Here is a 20,853-nt window from a genome sequence, read left to right as displayed (position 1 = left end):
TCACTACGACGTCTCCGTGCGTCGTTGTTATGACGTTGCTGTCGCAAAGCCCGACTGTCGTAAAATTCCGCCTCCCCCTGAAGATGGCGGCCGAGCTGCATCCGCGGAGCGGAAAGCTGATCGGCCTGTCCAACTCAAACCGAACAGCCCGGCGGAACCAGCCTGTCCAGGAATTTAACCATGGCCTGGTGCTAAGTAAAGAGCCGCTGCGGGAGCGAGACGTGTTTACGGTCCGCATTGACAAGAAGGTAAACAGCCCAAGGAACGCCATCGTTGCCTGGTTTCCATAGGGGGTGAGACGGGGATGCGAGGACGGTGGTCGGCCGTGGGCTCTGTTGCTCTCTGCAGTGATGGGCTTCCAGACAAGGGGGTGTGCAGTAGCCTGGCTGGGTCCCTGTTTGTGCTTAAACCTGCCAGGGTTATTGCACCAACAGGCAGTGATTTATAAGCAATAAGTGAGGCTTGTTCAGTGAAATACATTCATTCTGACTTGAGTGCCTGTAGACAGACATGCCAAGAAGCCGCTAGCAAAGCTACATTAGGTAGCTGTCATCCGTACTGTACTGGAGCTTGTTGATGTCACACAGAGGTCCTGGTAGAATTCTTCATGGTGGTTTGTTATGAAGGAGTGACAGACAGCATATGCTGCTGTGTGTTCTGTGCTTGTACTGCTCAGGTACCAGTTTATTCATTTATACAAACACATCCACTTCACAGGTATGGAGTTTTTCGGAATTGTTAAATATACGAAGCAGATGATCTTGTTTTTACCCTATTGCATAGTATAAACCTGAGAACTGTATATTCATTCTAAAAAATATCAATGCAAGCCTGGTTGTACTGGAAAAACTTTTCATGCAAACCCCGAATTTATTTACCGTCTCATTTTATACTAGTAGTAAATTATTTTCTCTCTCAAACTGTATCTAGTCGTGAACAATGTTGAGACATAAAATTCATTGGAGAACAGTTAATGCAAGAGCAGTAGTCTGCTCAATCCAATACGTTTTCTGTGACAAACCTTCCCTTTTTTTCTACTGGACAATTGTCATAGTCACCTGGTAGCAGAAACCCCAAACTGTTGACCACAACCACAAGACAAAGGTCATGAATGATGTTGATTAAAATGGGTTTTTGTAGGCGGTGTCTTGAGTCACAATTACAGATATGGAAAAGAGTCACGCCCTCCCTTGATCTTGCATTCTTAATCTTCTGATACAAAAGGTACTCTGTATTTAATAAAATTGATGGAGCACTATTTCGCCTGAAATGCAAATGAATATTAACAAGAACAATATCTGCACTCCATATTTGCATTGGTGTGATGATGGATATTAATGATATTACAAATGCTTTAGCCATTCAAGAAATAATAAAATAAATGAAATGCTACTGTGTAGCATTATTTTTGCACAAAGATTGCTTTCGATTTTGTGATGAAACGAAAATGATCTTTTTCAAAAATCTTTATTGGTGTTAATAAAGTGAAATAAAGTCCAGTCCAAATTACCCTTGTTTATGCAAACAAATTCACAGGCTCATAATGCTATTACAAACACTGCAAGATGGATTTATTAAACAGTTAAACATCGTGGGATGTTTTATAGGCCCAGATTTAATACATTACAATAAATGAGTAAAATACTAATGACCTTGTTTCTTTACCATATTCTCAGATGCATGTTACATTTAAGGTGATCTGTTCTGTATGTGTTCTATTGATATTTCAAAACTTGAAATCCCTAAGATTGGAGGTTTATTATTGAGATTTCAGGATTTTAAATGTATTTATTTAGAATCAATGAAAAAAAAGTCTGTTTTTTACGCTCTTTAAATGGTAAAACCTGGAAGTATTAAAAAATAGAAAAATGTCATTCAACAGTCGACTTGTAATGAAATTATCAGGATAAATCGGAAAATAAGGATTTTTTTTCTTTTCCCCCTATATTGCCCAGCCCTACATGTTGTTGTTATTATGTTTACACATGCTGAATTAGTCAATGAAAAATAGTCTGAATATTCATTGTATTTGATGGTAATGAATATTAAACAAAAAGCAGACAACAAAATAATGACATGATGACCATTTTAACATCCATCGACACACTGTCTCACCCTTTTCCTGAAGCTATTAGAGGGAAGGCAATTAATAATTCATAATTTTAGTAGAACTCATCCATGGATTCCCTGTTACACAGTAAACAAGACTGCAGGATACATACCCACAGGCTGCCATTACATAAGATGAAGCGAAGAAGAAGTCTAAGATGTCTTAGCTTACAGTGACCTGGTCACTGGTCAAGGGTAATTTACAGTTTAACCTAGATGCTTGTGCTGCCATAACACCCTACCTTACCTAGCACCTGCAGTTATGTTTAGGACATAAAGATGGATTTAAAATTCTTCTCCAATATAGAGGTTGTGCTTTTCTCCTAGTTACCTTCATTCCATCTGTACCTCCATGTATGAAACCATATGTTGCATGTTTTTTAACAGTTTAAAGATCTCTCTCAACTCTATAAGAAATGAATCAACAAACTAATAAGCCCATAGAAATCATAAAAAAATGTGCATGTATATTTTAGCCAAGTAGTAGTATACGACGTGCACCTACACTATTGTAGTTGGTGCTGAATAGGAAAATTAAAAAGTTGGTTTAAATCAAATAGCTTTGGCTTAGTTTGTCCTTTTAGTTGAGCCATTTAGTGTGCCTTTTGTACATTAGCTATCTACAATATCACAATGTATATTCAATATTGTTATATTATAAAAACTGAACCTGTGAGGGGCTATTGAATAAGATTTTTTTCCAATGAATAAAATATAATTCTTTTGATTCTACCTTTGCACCTAAAACACATGTGATGAATGATTGTTCTTATTACATGTTAACACGGAATGCACATCATTTTATTTGGTACAGATTTCTTTCAGACCTTTTGACCTTCACAGAATTATAATTATGAATTATGAATGATAAAAAGTTAATGGAGAAGTAAACCTCATATTGGGTCATATTAGTCATAACTATTTTGATACTTGTTTACATGATCTAAATTGACACAGACATTCTATAAGTGGAATTTACTTTAAACCCCAATATCATATATGAAAAACAACAATTACAAATAAAGCACTTAATCAAATATAACATTGGCTATTGTTGCCTACTACTGGATAGATTTACTATTTTGACAACATGCCTTCTATACTTATGTAATTTGCAACATTATCTGCAGCTGCTATTTTTCCTGCCTGTGTTCACAGTCGTGTCTGTTTCATTTTCAGTCAAGCTACAACTGTCTTCACCAGACTAACTAAAAATAGCAGAACAGATCGTACAGCCAAGCCCACTTTGTTGTTGCTCCACATCTACCTGCAGTTTAAAGCTCAGTTCTTCACTCATTCCCAGCATGGATTGTTCTGGCCAGCAAAACATCACCAATGTTGTGGATTTTCTTCTCCAGCACTGCTGTTCGTTACTCAGGATTTGTCAGAGGTTATTTGGGACATTTCATGTGAAACATGCTTGCCCGCAGGTAAACTCCTGGAGCGGTTCTATTGAGATTGGCCTGACAGCGCTGGACCCGGCTGCCCTGGACTTCCCCAGCAGCGCAACGGGCCTCAAGGGTGGTTCTTGGATTGTATCCGGGTGCTCGGTGCTACGAGATGGCCGTTCGGTGTTGGAGGAGTACGGCCGGGACCTTGATCAGCTTGCAGAAGGGGATCGAGTGGGCATCCAGCGCAGCTCCCTCGGCGAGCTCCATCTTTGGGTGAATGGCCAGGACTGTGGGGCTGCGGCGAGCGGCTTACCGCCCAAACTTTGGGCAGTGGTAGACCTCTACGGCAAGTGCACTCAAGTGACTGTGGTGAGCTGCGAGCCGCCACCTGCATGTGCCGAGAGAGAAACAATCGAACGGGATCAGGAGCAAGATGAGGACGAGGAGGAAGAGGTTGTCGTGTGTGGGGTACGAGAGGATGCAGGAATAACGGCACGGAATGTGGCAACAATGAATGGCGTACTGGGAAATGAAGGTAAGCATTTTTTTCAACACTCTCTTCACACCTGAAATATAATGAGCAATATATTTACATTTTTTAAATGTACTACCCAACGGTTAATAATATTATATCAAGGTTTAAGTCATTTTTCATCAAAATAGTGTATAATTCATGGGTATCACTCTTTTAAGGGGCAAAAAAAAACCAACCACAATATATTAAAAGTTATTCACTACTGTGTTGTTCTCAGTATTACCTTGACCTTTAAAGTATATATTTTATTGAGTATTGTTTTGATTGTTTAAGCGAAGTCGTAACTTGAAACTGTTTAAACCCAAATGTGTCCAAACATCAGCTTTCAAAGCGGCTGGAGACGACTGTATCCTCTTGTCCTCAGTTATCACCGGGATCTTGTTGGATTTCATTGTTCATTGTGTGGAGGACATAATGACTTCTGCCATCTAGGTTTGATTTGCAACACAAAAATGTTTGAACTACATGATTATTGGCATATAATTGTATAAATAAACCATCAAATGATTTTATACACAATATTTATTGATATATAAACAATGCAAGAATAATGATTGTTAAGAAAATAAGATTTGAATGTGAGATATGAAAAAAAGATTTGTAGAACGCTGGTTAATATTGATACCGTTTTATGAAAAAAAAGATTGTGATATATTTGTATCAGTATTTTCTTACACCCAGTGGGAAGGCATGCACAGGAAACTTTAATTGGCTTCTGCTGATCCTTACAATCTCACCTTGGCTCAGCAAATAAATGCTATTTTTGCTATTAATGCATTCATCAAAAGATACTATTCTGCATGTTCTGTTTATAACATTCAAGATATAATGTTAGGCCCATCAAAAGGCTGATTCTAATGCATAAAATGAAGATTTTCAGAAAGAAAATCACGTTGGTGTTTCAGAAAATTATTAAATGTTGCATTTCTCTATGGTGTTCTGTTTTTCACCAGCCACCTTTTATTCTTTCCCCAACAGTGCCTGAACTAACCTGCTGTCACAACAGACCAGAGAAGTTTCCCAACAATCTGGAGCCTGACACGGGTAAGAGAGGCGATTTTGGCCGTAAGTGATCTACCCTGGTACTGACACCAATTTGTCTCTTCTGTCTTCCCCCAGTTCTAACAGAGCATCAGCTCTATGATGTTTTCAATAATGCAATAATATCTTTTTACCGAGCGGAAGACGAAGGTGGTGGGGAGGATGGATCAGGAGCAGGTGGTGGAAGCAACGTTGGAGCAGGAAGTGACTCTTCCAGGACTGACAGAGGCAGCAGTGGCAGTGGAGGAGTTGCTGTTAATGGTGACTCTAGCACCTCAGGGGGAGGAGGTGGTGGTGGATCTGGTGGACGAGAAGCTGATAATGCTAACAACAGTCCTGCTGGCAATGGAGGGGTGGGCTCCGGGACTTCATCAAGTGCAATGATGACCACCAACGACGCACTGCTATTCCACGAAAAATGTGGCACATTGATCAAACTGAGCAACAACAACAAGACGGCAGAGCGAAGGAGACCTTTGGACGAGTTCAACAACGGCGTGGTCATGACCAACCGGCCGCTTCGGCACAACGAGATGTTTGAGGTAACTGGACTGCATTGTTAATGTTCTGATGTCAAAATAACAATTTCTTTGAAAATCTTTTTTTCTCTAGATTCGCATTGACAAGCTGGTGGACAAGTGGTCGGGTTCAATCGAGATCGGTGTGACGACGCACATCCCCAACAACCTGGACTATCCTGCAACCATGACCAATCTGCGCTCGGGTAGATGCACTCTACTGAGTAGAGTCTACTCGGTTTCAAGCCACTAAGTCATAAAAAAGCTTGTGTGATAAACACATCATCCCATGAAGACTGACATTGACTCATTTCTTTTTTTCCAGGTACAATCATGATGAGTGGCTGTGGAATACTGACTAATGGGAAGGGAACCAGAAGGGAATACTGCGAGTTTAGCCTGGATGAACTTCAGGTGCATAAAGAAACACAAACATGCTTGAACTGAAACATGTCACATTAAGTAATCCTCATTATGTTTCCTGCGCTTGCTTATGTTATTATTCAGGAGGGCGATCATATAGGTTTAATGCGTAAGGCCAGTGGTGCGCTGCATTTCTACATCAATGGAATTGATCAAGGTAAGCTAAATTTTCTCCACAGATGAGTTTTAATAACACATAGTATATAAATCTCTTCATTACTTTTTTATATAAGACATTTATAAGACATTTTCAATCTGAAATTTCTGAATGTTTTGCAAATAGCCATAATATTTTGAAGGGTGTAAGAAAATATAGATACCCTTAAATATTGAAATATTTATATCTTGTCAACATGTCAATATTCAACAGAACTGTATTGATTTATTAAAAACATTTATTTTTTGGCTTTCAAGTCATACAGTACTTTATTTCTATCATAGTTATGTAATGGTCTAGATATCAATAAAATGGGTAATAGATAAAATAATTATATATTTATTTACAATAAACATGCAAATACTACTTTCTTTGTTGCAAAAAACAAACAACTTTAAATGAAAGCAGTCATTTAGGGCTGAATGATAAATGGCATTTGCGATAAAATCGTGATATTCAAAAATGCGATTATTAAAACACAGAGGTTGCAATTTTATTTAATGGTCATTTAATTTTCAAGCCTTCAAAATGTCTTGCTAGAGGCGCTAAGCGCAGCAAGTTGAGACGCTTTAACCCGTTGAACAGTGAGTCTAGAGAAGCTAAAGAGCAGCAGTAAGAAACAAACTACAGCGTTTTCAACAACTTAAGAAAGAAATATGCAGTAAGAAGATTGACTGACGAGTGTTTTCACTTTTCTTTACTCTGTACTGAAGTTTGTATGATTTATTATTGGCTCATAAATATAAATGTTAACATCACACTTTTAGCACATTTTACAGAGTGTAACTAGAGTAACTAAATAAACCTTTTCGCTTTATTTCAAGGTTTGCTTAATTTGCTTTTATCATAAAAATTACTTAATAACTTTATCTTGAGAATCAAAGGGAAATACATGTAAAGTTAATCATTTATTGTATTAGATTAAAAAAATGCGTAAAAAAGAGGACATATTCATAAATATTCGCAATCGCAATATTTCGGAAATAATCGCAATTATATTTTCAATAATCGTTCAGTCTGTAACCTCAGCTTTTATTGTTATCGGAAGTCACTTTAACATCCTTCTATCCAACAGGCCACATAAAACTAATTGGTGGTCCATTTTTGGAGCCAAGAGTTTGTTTGCTTTGTTTGTTAGATAAAAGATACAAAGTATATTAGAACATAAAATGGGAAATCAATAGTGGAAAAGTTTGAAAAACTGCAAAAAGATGCCTCATCAATGTTTCTTCCTGCTCATTTAGGAGTGGCAGCAGCCCAGACCCCTTCTGTGGTTTACGGTGTTGTCGATCTCTATGGCATGGCGGTCAAAGTCACCATCGTCCACAATCACAACCACAGCGATCGCCTCAGACGCAATAACGCCATCATGAGAGCTATGTCGCCTGATGTCGGCCGCCCCCGTCCGTCCCTCTCTCTGACGCCAGATTCTGACGGGCCTGACCGACTCCTCTTCCACTCCAACTGTGGACAGAAGGCGGCCATTATCAGCGAGGGCAGGACAGCACTGCGACCACAGTGAGAAAACTATTGGTTGATCTGTGTATAAGTCAAGACTTTCTAGAATTATCGATATGTAGTAGCACTATGATGGGCTTGTTTTAAATAACGTTTTTTTGACTCCAGTGCCACTGATGATTTCAATCACGGTGTGGTGCTGAGCAGCAGGCCGCTGCGCTCCAACGAGGTGTTCCAAGTTCGCATTGACAAGATGGTCGACAAATGGGCCGGTTCCATTGAGATCGGAGTCACAACGCACAACCCAGCCTACCTGCAGCTGCCCTCCACCATGACCAACCTACGCTCAGGTGAAATATTAAGACAATTACAAACTTGTATCAGACTATCTTCATCTTTTTATCATTAATGGTTTATTGGACGAAACGTTCACAGGGACGTGGATGATGACTGGCAATGGTGTCATGCATAATGGAACCACTATTCTGGATGAATATGGTCACAATCTGGATCGACTTAAGGTGAGATGACATTACTTCATCATAGTTCTTTACTTCTTTTCATACTTCTGTAATAATTAGTTAAATTTTCGAAGAGTTATGTCCCAGTGTTGCTTGTCCTTACTTTGGGCACTCCGGTTTCCTCCCACAGTCCAAAAACATACAGAGGTTGATTGGAAAACTGGGGAAATTTTCAGTATGAGTGTGTGTGTGAATGGATGTGTGTCTTTGTGTGTCCTCTGACAGACAGGTATCCTGTCCAGGGTGTCCCCCGCCTCCTGCAAGATGAAACTAGTTTCCAAACCATTATGTTGACAACCCCAAACAATTTCTTAAAAGCATCTATTAACCATTTTGTAATTTAATATATTAAGTTACACATGGTGTTTTTTCATATTTCAGAAATAATCCAACTGTCCCAATGGTTGGAATGGTGCTAATAGATCTGTTAAAGGGGTTAAAAAAACACTTTATTTATTAAGGATGAACATTTAATATGATTCGGGGAAATACTGATCCAGCCAGATTGTCTGGAGGATGTCTAGTCTGCGGCCAGACAACCTTTCTACTATCATTTACTGTTGAACGTGAGGCAAAATGATGAAAGATGTTGTAAATCATTTAGCACTTGTGTATTGAAATAGCAACAGCTAAAAGTTGTACTCCTAGTTTAATTCCTACAGCATTTGCTTTGTGTAGATATTCTTCAGTCTAGTTGTTGTTAAATCTTCTGTTTCTCAAAGATCCACGGATTAGTAAAACTACAGTATAAACGTCTTATTGCTTGTTATTCTTTAAACTTCTGATACAAACAAGCTTAAAAATAAACTCTTTTTTTTTCCGTATCAATTCCTCTTGTTGAAGCTTTAATACAAGATGGCCATTACGGACGAGCATCACAGACGCATTGCTTTTTTGTCTATAACTCTAAAAAGGAACAGATTACTCATAATCTCAACCCTAGTCAATATGAGGGTGAGAAGAAAGTGAGTGAGATTTGAATGCTCACTTTAAAATGATGTAATATCAAAGTAGAGAGATATCTCCCTGCCAATGCAAGAAAAGCCATTTAAACACTGAGACGGTTTTAATCTCTGGTCATGATGGTGCTCAGGAGCAGATCATGTGATTGAATATTGACCTTCATGTCTTGATGTTGTCTCTCCAGGCCGGCGATACGGTGGGTGTTGTACGGAAGGAGGACGGCAGTCTCCATTTCTTTGTCAACGGTGTGGCTCAGGGTCCAGCAGCTTGGAATGTTCCCACAAATGTGTATGCAGTGGTCGACCTCTACGGTCAGGCTGCCCAGGCCACTATCATGGATGACATGGGTGAGAAGGAAACATGCACAGATGCTACTACAATAATGAGATGCTGATTCAGTTCTACCTTTCCAGTGGACCTCCCTCCTCTACCAGAAGATGGCTCAGATGGCCCCAATGCCATGTCCCCCGGGAGCCCCTGTTCTCTAGGAGGAGCAATCACATCCACAGACCTGCGCTTTCACCAACTACACGGCACCAACGCTGTCATCACCAACGGGGGGCGCACCGCCTTGCGTCAAAACTGTCGTAGCGAATTCAACGATGCTATTGTAATCTCCAACAGGTGCTTAAAAGAATAGAGTAGACCTTCATTAGAAGCAGTGTCAGAGTTGTATAAAAGTTTACTAAACTTTAAATTATTTTATTGACGTGTGTTTTTTTTAATACAACTTTGTATTACATTATCTAAATGATTGAGATTTATATTGAAATGTGGATTTATTTTTAACAATTTAATAAAATAAAAAAAATTAAAACTTAAACGTTGGCACTATAACACCATGATTTTGAATTTTTATTTAGAAGACTATGAATTAAAAATATTTTAAAGTATTTTAAAATTATAGCTTAAATAAAAACATTTCAGTTCAATAAAATGTTTTAATATTTGAAATATTAAATTCAACCATTTATTATTCCGATGGCTCTGATATACTTCCATAAAGTAGAGGCTCAGGCTATCATTGACCTGCTTTTTGTGTCACTGTTTGTTGTGCAGGTGCCTTCGAGATGGAGAGTTATTTGAAATTATTATTCAGAAGATGGTGGACCGCTGGTCGGGTTCAATAGAAGCAGGTTTGTGTGTCTTCTGTGATGAATTTAATTTTTCATTGCAATCCATAAAGGAATTTCTTTATTTTGGTACAGGAGTGACGGTAATCAGGCCGGAGGAGCTGGAGTTCCCCAACACAATGACTGACATCGACTACGACACTTGGATGCTCAGGTTTGAAGCTTATTTTGAGCATGAGATGTTTTTTTTAATATATATATATACTGTATATAATTGGCCTGATTGTGTATTTTATTTTCAGTGGCACAGCAATCATGCAGGACGGTAACACAATGCGCAACAACTACGGCTGTGACCTGGACTCCCTCACTACAGGCTCACGGATTGGCATGATGCGCTCAGCAAGTGGTGACCTCCATTACTATATCAATGGAGCGGATCAAGGTGTGGCCTGCTCTGGTCTACCTTCAGGTACAGTCCATTTTCTACTAAGCAGTTTCATTTTTTTTTCGGGAATAAAAAATGAGTTCATCAGAATTATAAAGGATTATATAGATGGTGAGTTAGAAGTGCTTCTCAACAGCATCATGCCTGGTTTTTGGAGCAGTCATGAGTCCATTATGAAGAGGTAATTTATTTGTTAGGGGTTGTCTAAGTAGTTTTGTGGACCAACTTATAGAACTCCTGTTTTGTCTGAGTTTAATAAAGGATGTTTGGGTCATCCTGGACTTTATATCTGTAATAAAGGATTGTATTTGTGTTAGCTGATTAAGTTTTTGCTGAAGACTGATCTGTTGCTGGGTTTTCTCTGGTGACGGATTATATTGAATCATCACCTAAAATGATATATACGCCATAAAAAGGACATGTCCTTTAACTAGGAGAGATTCTGACCACAGTTCTCTTTGATGAAGACTCAACAAATGTAAAATATTTTGCTGTTTTTATAACTTCAAAGCATGTGGAACTTTGGCAACCAGTGAAAAGCTGTGATTGCCAGTGCTGCCTGTTGATTTAATACAATGTGACGATTAATATTCCAATTGCACATACTTGTCTTTCCACAGAGGTGTTTGCAGTAATTGACCTGTATGGTCAGTGTGTTCAGGTGTCAATCACAAGCTCTTCAGGACCCCTGGACAACAGCCTCTGCACCAGCAACATTACAGAGAAGAGCTTCCCCATCCACTCACCAGGTAGATAGATAGATGGATAGACGGACAGACGGACAGACAGCTGGCGCATCAGACGGTTAAACAAACCTTGTGAAGGGAACCTTCGTTTTTGTTTATTTATAACCTTTTTAATATGTTTTAATGCTAAAAGTCATGTGGGGGAATTTAATTGTCAAACAAAGGGGCCCTTGGCCTCCTTTTCCATGAACTTAATTTATACATTATTTTGATGGCAAAATAGAGGCACACAATAAAATAAATCTTTACATTAAAGATTCATCTCAACATACTGTAACACTGAGTCAGCACGTTCTTAGGTCAAGTGTATGTTTTTTTTTTTTTTTAAACTAGCAAATGAGTTACACAAACAATACAAGTGACATACTTACCGTATATGACTTTGTTTGTTAAAAAAAACAAAAAACCTTTCAAACAGTTATAATAAATAAAACAGAACTTACTTCTTCTTTTTTTTTCTTTCCGTTTTACCCTTTACCAGGCCCTTACCCGGTGGTTGGAGACCACTGGTCAAACAGAACTACAACACATTAAGAATAGGAATATATTCATAATCCAGGATAATAATCTGCTATATTTTTCCACATGTTTTAAGTACTTCTACTTCTACTAGCATGCTGTTTGAATATATGTTTTTAAAGGAACGGCCTCCAGGAGGTGCTCTAGCAGGAAGGAAAGGGGATGATAATGTTTATTTATTTTAGTTTTTATTTATTTCAATGTTTCCGTTAAGATGGGAAACACAAAGACAAATAAATATGATGCAGCTTATAAATAAAATCTGTTTGTTTAAGAAGGGGATGGAGATGTAAACTCGGCATCCATGGTGAGAAAAACTTACTGACATCAATTATTTAATTAAAAATGTAAATTGATCTTTCTGCATGAATGTATCATTTCACAACATTACACCACCCGAAACAAATGTTCAAATTCTCTTTATTTGTTTTGCGTCTCAAAAGCTTTCTTTAATGTTTTCCAAGTGGGAGCATTAAAGTGACTTTGTTTTTCTTGAATAAAACAACATTTAAAACATGTAAAAAATTAGTGTTTTTGAAGAATATAACCTTTAGTTTTATGCACCACATATTACATCGAATTATAATGTCTATAGGTTTTTTATTTTTGTCTGCCCAGGTCTTGAACCGACCACCAGATTTAAGTTTGTTTTTTTAACAAATGTTTGATGACTTGATACAAATAACTACAGAGAATGCAAGTTCAGCTGCTGAGATTCCAATGCTACCCACCAAGTAGGATTGTCTGGTTAAACACGTTTACCCATAAGGCATCAGTGTTGTTTTGTGTAGTTGCAGGTGTTGCTCATCGACTCCACGGCAAACACGGCAAGAACGTGGTGCTGCTGGGTGAGGGCTGCCAGGCAGTCCGGGTTGGAGGTTATGCTCATGGAATCGTGTTCAGTGCCAAGGAGCTGAAAGTGGATGAGCTGTTTGAAGTGAGTGTTATTTGGACCGGGTGTGTTGTTGTTGTTGTTGTTGTTGTTGTTGTCGCTCTCTGACGTCTCTTGTGCTGCAGGTCAGGATCGATGAGGTGGACGAGCAGTGGTGCGGGTCACTGCACATAGGTCTGAGCACGTTAGCGCCCACCGAGCTGCCGGCCTGCCCTCTATCCGGTCTCTCCCCCACACTCACGCAGATCCGCACCAAGGTCACATGGCTGCTGTGTGGCTCTGAGGTCAGGAGAAATGGTGTGTTGCAGCGGCAGAACTACGGCTGCTCACTGGATCGACTAACGGTGAGATTCAACGACCATCAGTCCGTGGAAGGTTAAATGCTTAGTCAGCAATATTTGATGACAGGTTCTTTAACTGTACCGAGTCCCCAAGTTTGTATTCGGTATTTCGATGTGAAATGTAAGACTAGGATGACCTCCAAATAATGACCTTAAGTGTTTCAGGTGGGAAATCGTGTGGGCGTGAAGAGATGCAGTGATGACACCATGCACATCTTCATTGATGGGGAAGACATGGGAGCTGCTGCTACTGCTGTTGCCAAGGTCCACACACAAACACCAAGGCGCACACATGTACACATTTGTATACAGACGCATGCTATGGCACCGAGTACCACACTGAAGCACCTCTTATTACACAGAGAGAGAGAAAGGCATACAAATGCACACAGGGACACACACAGAAACAAATACACCCAAGCAGACACGTATACTCACACAAGAACACATCATGAGACACACACACACGTGTCTGTTCACTTCAGTCTAACGTCTCTTGTCTCACCTGCAGAATGTCTTCGCTGTGCTGGACCTGTATGGTCGGGTCACAGGCGTGTCCATCGTCAGCTCGTCTCTCAGCGAGGACGTTGAGAGTGTCAAGGCTCCATCTCTGTCGTCAGAAAGCTGCAGTGAAGGCGAGGAGGACAACACGCCCCTCAAAGAGCAGGCAGAGAGTGAACCTTGTGAGTCGGTGCCCGTTGCCATGTCATTCCTGGAAAACCACGGCAAGAACATCCAGCTGTCCAACCAGAATCTGACCGCGTCCCGCGTGTCCAGTTACAACCAGGGCCTGCTGGTCACCGCTCACCCGCTCACACAGCAGCAACTCTTCCAAGTATGACATTTAATTCTTACTCCTGTGTTTCAACCTGTGAGTTAAAAAATACTTTGTTGTGTTCTTAGTTCCAGATCGACCGTTTGAATCCATCCTGGACCTCATCACTGTCTCTTGGTGTGATCGGTCACTCTCCAGACCGCCTCAACTTCCCGTCCACCGCCTGCTGCCTCAAGCGCTCGGCCTGGCTGCTGCAGAGAGACTCCATCTTCCACAACTCTCTGAAGGTGACACCAGCTGCCCCTGTGGACGTCTGTCAGCGTCGTCTTCATCATTGTTTTGTTGTCTAACTCCTTTTATCGCCCTCAGATATGCGAGAATTATGGTCCCAACCTGGACACTTGTCCAGAGGGGACGGTGTTGGGTTTGCTGGTGGACGCCAACAGTTGTCTGCATCTCTATGTGAATGGGATGGACCAGGGCGTGGCGGCGCAGGACATTCCCTCTCCCTGCTACCCGTTCATCGACCTGTATGGACAGTGTGAGCAGGTCAGAGCGCATCACATCAAGTTCTTTCTTCTAAGATGAGCTGATGTTTGCTGCTGTCGCTGCAGGTCACCATAGTAACCAACAACGTGCCGGCGGTCGGAGGAGAGGCGGGCGAGGCTCGCTGTCAGGGCGACATGGAGAAAGCGGACATGGTTGATGGTGAGAGCAGTTTATGGAAGTATATCAGTGTCACCAGAATTAAATTAACATTTCAAATGTTGAAACTTTTTTTTATTGAAATGTTGTCAGGGTTAGCATTATCATTGAATAATATATTGAATTCACTCATTTGTACAATAGTTTAACTTCTTAATTAATTGTTCAAAAATAATAAGTCTTAATTTCATATTTTCAATACATAGTCTTTTAAATGCGATATAATAATAATAATAAAAATTATAATAGTGCCATCAGACAATATCAAAACAGACGTTACATTAATTTAGTTAAATTAAATGACTACGAAAAAAAACAAAAGATAAAACTTTGATAAAAAAATGTTTAAACGTTTTAACATATTTTTTTTGGGCAAATTTTAGTTTGATTTAAAATATTAAATACAGAATACAAGAAAACAAAAAACAAAAAACAAAAAACAAAAAACCTAAAGTTTCTATTAAGAAACATTTGAAATGTTAAATTCATGCTTCAATGTTCTGATGGCACTGATATACTTACACAGTAGTTGGTCTTGTGTGGTCATGCGGGGTTGACTTGTCTTTGGTGCAGGGATCAAAGAGAGCGTGTGCTGGACACCCCCGCCTGAGGTCAACCCCAACAAGTCCTGTGAGTACCAGGCTCTGTGTCTGCGCTTCAAGGAGCTCCTGACGCTGCCAGACGGCTACTTCAGCGAAGATGCCAAGTACAACCTGTGCTACTGCGAGTCCTGTCACAAGCTGCGGGGGGACGAGACGTACTACAAGAGAGGGGAGCCCCCCCGGGACTACGCCCTGCCCTTTGGCTGGTGCCGCTTCGCCCTCAGGTGACGCCCCAGGATGACGTGGGCTTCTCTGTGATCCATGCTAACCAGCACTTTTGACTCTCCCCCAGGATGAAGTCTCACTGTGACGTGTCTAACGCTCTGAAGAAGTGGCACATCGCCTACCATGGCACCAGTGTAGGAGCTCTGCGCCGCACCCTGGACCACAGCCAGCTGCTGCCTGGTACATCTTCAACACCCACAGCCTTCAACTTGCTGTTGCCATGTGGTCAGCTCACTTTGTTCTCCCTGTAGGAGCCTCGTCCATCTTTTCTGTGTCTCCTGTGAAGACCGAGGGTCCCAATGGCTACAGTGACCCAGAGGAGAACAGCTCCCCGGGAAGAGAGGTCCCTAGAGTACGTCTTTCTCCGACCATGCGCTACTCTGGCCTTGAGATATTTGCTCCCAAAGTGCAGTAAGTAAAAATTAATTCAATTCAATTCAATTCAATTTTATTTAAAGTGTCTTATCATAACAAAGTTATCTCAAGACACTATACAGTTGAAATAAGACTACAGTTGATTAAGGAAAAATAGATCCCAGCAATTCAACAAAGAGCAAGAAACAAAACACTGTACAGTGAGCTGTACAGTGAGCAATGGCGAGGCACATACCTAGCACAGCAGATCCAGACACAGGGGCCCAAGCCGCGGCAGGAACCGGCAGGCGAGATAACCACCAGAGCCGACCCCAAACACCAGCGAGAAGGCGGACCACCACCGGGGGCGCGAGAGGGCGAGCACAGGCGAGGACGACCGAGGAAGCAGAGAGGGGGAGGCACCAGGCGCAGGCACCGGGGCAGAGGGGCAGCCAGAAGAACCAGTCAGGGGATAGGGCCCCGGGGCCAGGCCGGGCGACGGAGGACCCCCAGACCGTCAGGCCGCCACCAAGTCCATAGCAGGGGACCGAGTCAAGGAGATGGGGATCTACCACAGCAGCGGCGGCGGAACCCCCCCCAATACCCTGCGGACACGGCCAGTAGCCGGGTTGAGTGCCACCGCATGAGCCCGGGGGAGCAATGGCCAGGCACCGGCCCAGGTCCCCCAGGTCACAGGGGGGCCACGGTTGTGCGGGCAGGGCGGGGGCAATGGGGCTGCAGCCGTCCGGGAACGGCCCCCAATCCTTGAACCGTAGACCGTCCCCAACAGCCGCAGCCCACCTCCCCATGAGGGAAGTTTGTGGGGCCAGCAGTATTCCATGGGCAGTCCACGGTCTCTAAGGTGCCGAGGCCCCGCCCATCACACGTACTGACCCCCAGCCACCGCCCCCACCCACCATGCAGCACCCAGGGGGACAGCAGCACTTGCATGGGCGGTACATGGTCACTACGGTAACATGGGTCCGCCCAATGCCTCCGCCGTCCCCCCAATGCGGCCCCGCCCAGTGTGGCCCCCCCCACCCGGGAAGCCCCCGAAAGACCGACCAGCCAACCCCCAGGACCAAGGGCGACAAGGGGCACCCACAGGCCCCACCCGCCGGACCCCCACACCCGAACCAGCCAAGCCAGAACGGCCCCGGCGAGAAAAGAAGGATATACAGAGCTCGGTGTCTAAAACTAAAACTAAAACTCCTCCAGCATTCTCAGCCTATAGCAGCTAAGATAAACAGTTTTGTTAGTTATGACAGCTAGAGATAAACAGTCAAGTTAATTATAGGCTTTATCGAAAAGTAAGGTTTTAAGATTATTTTTAAACATAGAGAGGGTGTCTGCCCTCCGGACTGAAGCCGGCAGTTTGTTCCACAGTAGAGGGGCTTGAAAACTGAAGGCCCTGGCTCCGAATCTACATTTAGAGATTTGTGGTATAACTAATAGATCAGAGTTTAGGGATCGTAAGGTCCTTGAGGGTTGGTAAGTTTGGATTAAATCTTTAATGTATGTTGGTGCTAGACCATGTAAGGCTTTATAGGTTAGGAGAAGGATTTTAAATTGTATTCTAAATTCTACAGGAAGCCAATGTAGGGAAGACAGCACAGGGGAAATGTGTTCGCGCCTCTTAGTCTTAGTCAGGACACGAGCTGCAGTGTTCTGAATGAGCTGAAGAGTTCTGAGAGACATTTTAGAACATCCTGACAGAAGAGAGTTACAATAGTCCAGCCTGGAGGTAACAAAAGCATGGATGAGCTTCTCAGCAGCATCTAAAGGAAGGAAATGCCTAATTTTTGAAATGTTACGAAGGTGGAAGTAAGCAGTCCGTGAGATTTGTTTTATGTGTGAGTTAAATGATAAGTCCTCGTCAAAGCATACACCCAGATTCTTTACAGTGGTGCTAGTAGCAGGAGCAAGTCCATTTTGTAAAGCTAGATCATTAGTTAATAATTGTCTGAGATGTTGCGGACCAACTAGTAAAACCTCAGTCTTTTCCGAGTTCAGTAGGAGGAAGTTTTTGGTCATCCATGACTTGATATCTGTGATACAGGACTGTAATTGTGTTAGCTGAATTCTTTCATCTGGCTTCATGGACAAGTAGAGTTGGGTGTCATCAGCATAACAGTGAAAATGTATAGAGTGTCTTCTAATCAAGTCCCCTAGTGGGAGCATATAGATTGTGAATAGTATTGGACCAAGAACAGGAAATTAGAACTAAGAAAATTAACAGACACTTAAGGTTGTAAAATATTAATACAATTCAATTTCGCAAAGTAATTTTTTCATGATGCCATCTAATATCAATTTAAATTATTTTGGCTTTAAATCATATTTCTTTCTTTTATCACAGTTCCTTTATGGTTTATATTTTAAGAGTTTATTTAAAAAATATATATAGATTGGCAGCGTTGTCCTTCGCAGCTAAAGGAGCAATGATACCCGGCATAATCCTGTCAATGACTGAGGACAAGAGGATGCGGCTGACTCCAGCAGCTTCTAAAGCCAATGTTTGGTTGAGCTCATAGGACTAGATAGTGCACTGCCTTAGATTAATCGGCACTTGGTATTGAGTGGGTTGATCGGGGGTAGGTGGGGGTAAATGCTTCATTGGGGTCTTCAGGTGGGCACCCCCTTTCATTGGTGTCTCGTTGATAAGCCCATTACACCTCCGGAGGGACCAACGGCGACATCAGGCGTCCCAGGTCTGCTTTTACCCCTGGATGGTTATTTTGCTGTCCAGTTAGGATCCTTCCTCTTGATCCATAGCCATCTGCTGCTTCGCTAAGCAGCCTCTGACAACGACTTGATGGCCGTCGGAAGGCCTGTCCTCGCACTCCCATTCCTTTGAGAAGCTGAGATGTGGAGGTGGCCATGAAGCCTCGACACCCGACCTCATTGGGAAGCACAAGCTGCTCTGCCTCAGCTGCTATGTCTGCCTGTGCGTTTGCGTTCATGTGCTTCCCCAACGGCTGCCTCCCATGGTACAGTCAGTTCAACAATGAACCTCTGGGAGGTTCACCACAAGACCAGGTCCAGACTGAGACTAGTTGTAATGATCTCAGGCAGAAAGATGAGTGTCTGGCCTAGATCAACCTGCATCCTCCAGTCCTGGGCAGAAGGGTTGGATCCATTTGGAAGAAGTTACGTCTTTTTCAAGAGTCATGTGGTCTTTAAATTCTGCAACACCAGAGTCAAGTACTCGACAGTACTACAAATATATCCTTGTACCTGTATCATGATACATTTTGTATCGCCAGATTCTTCTTGATACACACACTACTTTCAGGCTTTGTCAAACATTTAATTGTGTCTTCGCGTCTTCTGCACAGATTTCGGGACCCTCGCTCACACCGCTTTCATCAGGCCCAGGTGGGCTTCCAAGTCTGCGTGCGGCCCGGCTCCTACAAGGTGGGACCTCAGACTCTGGGCCCGAGCGAGACCCTGGACCCCCGGTTCAGCAACTCTGAGATCGAGTGGATGACTAAAGAGCAGGGCGGGACGCTGCTCTACGGACTGCTAATCCGGGTGGAGTGACCAGAGTAATCTGGAGAGTCCAAAGGCGGCTCCCTGAGGCACTCCTCGTCATTATTGGTTAAAAAAAACAACAACAACAACAAAAACTGAAAACCAAATCCGCCCCCTGCCTTGAGCAATAGACTCCTCTGAAGTCCAGCTGTTTTGGCTGTTGATTGTTGACACTTGAGCGTCCGGTTGAATATCCATGTAGTGGTTTGCTGTCGGAGTGGTGAGTGGAGCAGCTCACGGAAGAACAGACACTGCCTGCACTTTATGTTTCACTCACACGTGGGCCATTTTTAACAATCAGCGTCACATCTTTGAGTCACTGCTATATCCGTTTGTGTCCTCCTTCCATCATCTCTCTTCCTCGACTGACTTTTAATTGGTCGGCACTTATCTGAACTCACGTCCTGCTCCAGTCCTACCTCGGGGACGGCCTGCTGGGCTGTGAGTGCGACCACTTTCTCCATGACCCCACGGAAAAAAAGATGAACAGCTCCTGCAGCGGCTTGTGATTGTGAACTTTCTAAAAACTGGAAATTTGTTTACGGTTTCTTTGAATGTTTGGATTTATTGTCTCCTCACAGTCTCATGTTCACACGGATCTTGATGGATGCTGGAGACGCATTCCAATCCTGTTTAAGATCAAACTAGCAAATCTTGCCGGGGCTAGAAGTTGACCTCCGGTTCAAGAGTTGGATCTGTAGGTGAAAACCAAAGACTGAGTCTGAAAACAAAAGTGCCGCTCGGTTTTGTTTTGGTTTCAAGTCGGTGAACGAACGAGATTCTTTAGTTCCCACAAAAGCACAGTAAAGTTCTGGTTCAAGGTCTTAATCTTCAACGTTCACAGGTAAATGTCCTCCATCGTGGCTCCATTTTACATTTGTTTTGTATTATCTGCTGGATTGTGTTCAGCTCCAGACGTCGTCTACGTGCACGTTCAGAGCGCACCGGTCCTCCAACTTCCAGTCCAAATATAATGTGAAGATGATCCTAAAGGGTTAATTTTGCCCACTTGCTGCTTTGTACAATTTGTTTAATGTTGTTTTTAGTTTTCTGTAAGTTGCATTGTACAGGCTGTTACATAACAAACCATATCTCCCTGATTTATTACAAAAGAAAAAATAAATGGACAGTATGCACAGAGACGCTTTTCCTATGTGTTCACTTTGTAACTACTTTATAACAGAATTTATTTGATTTCACTTTTAAGTTTTATAAGTCCAGATCTTCAGCGCCACAAGTAGCACTATTTTAGTCGCACACTGTAGAATCTAGTGTAGATGTTACACTTCTAACTAGCATTCATGGATCGGTGGAATAAAATGTAAGATTTTAAAGTGTGATTTTCACAAATACGAGGAAGTCGCATAGCCGAATGACTCGGTGAGCTTAATGAAGATCAGTCAAACTTCAATGTAAATGTATATGCTAAAGTAGCCAGTGTTTGCCAGTGTTCACAAGCTAGTTGAGCTAAACTAGTTAGCTAGAAATACGCTCAAGTAATACTTAATTTAAAAATAATTACT

At 42.0% G+C, this 20,853-nt stretch overlaps 1 protein-coding gene across 2 annotated transcripts; it reads left to right on the top strand.

Annotated features, from left to right (window-relative positions):
* Positions 1 to 29: 29 nt before the first annotated feature.
* Positions 30 to 20,472, top strand: neurl4 (neuralized E3 ubiquitin protein ligase 4). Of its 2 annotated transcripts, XM_087790073.1 has the most exons (27): positions 30 to 248; positions 3,540 to 4,035; positions 5,014 to 5,079; positions 5,155 to 5,618; positions 5,689 to 5,800; positions 5,920 to 6,008; positions 6,102 to 6,174; positions 7,419 to 7,692; positions 7,801 to 7,982; positions 8,068 to 8,153; positions 9,301 to 9,463; positions 9,530 to 9,740; positions 10,176 to 10,252; positions 10,325 to 10,403; positions 10,492 to 10,661; positions 11,258 to 11,386; positions 12,694 to 12,839; positions 12,920 to 13,138; positions 13,301 to 13,399; positions 13,647 to 13,970; positions 14,039 to 14,197; positions 14,280 to 14,459; positions 14,525 to 14,618; positions 15,189 to 15,441; positions 15,510 to 15,622; positions 15,694 to 15,853; positions 19,135 to 20,472. In XM_087790073.1, exons 1-27 carry the CDS (start codon positions 30 to 32, stop codon positions 19,337 to 19,339), a joined length of 4,842 nt encoding a protein of 1,613 aa, XP_087646199.1. In that variant the 3' UTR covers positions 19,340 to 20,472. The 2 variants fall into 2 exon arrangements, with proteins under 2 accessions (XP_087646199.1, XP_087646198.1); XM_087790072.1 differs by having other exon boundaries at positions 76 to 248; positions 10,176 to 10,403.
* Positions 20,473 to 20,853: the final 381 nt, after the last annotated feature.

The sequence above is a fragment of the Callionymus lyra genome, chromosome 4, assembly GCF_982586985.1.
Source record: "Callionymus lyra chromosome 4, fCalLyr1.hap1.1, whole genome shotgun sequence".
In the NCBI taxonomy this organism is placed as follows: domain Eukaryota; kingdom Metazoa; phylum Chordata; class Actinopteri; order Syngnathiformes; family Callionymidae; genus Callionymus; species Callionymus lyra.
Note: the sequence above shows the minus strand (reverse complement) of the source record. Positions and strands in the feature narration are given on the sequence as shown.

Bases quoted from the DNA above. Each gene is read 5' to 3' on its own strand.
- neurl4 (XM_087790072.1), top strand. From the start codon at position 84: ATGGCGGCCGAGCTGCATCCGCGGAGCGGAAAGCTGATCGGCCTGTCC. The intron at 6,175-7,418 runs GTAAGCTAAATT...CTGCTCATTTAG, and splicing joins CATCAATGGAATTGATCAAG to GAGTGGCAGCAGCCCAGACC. The intron at 10,662-11,257 runs GTACAGTCCATT...GTCTTTCCACAG, and splicing joins CTGCTCTGGTCTACCTTCAG to AGGTGTTTGCAGTAATTGAC.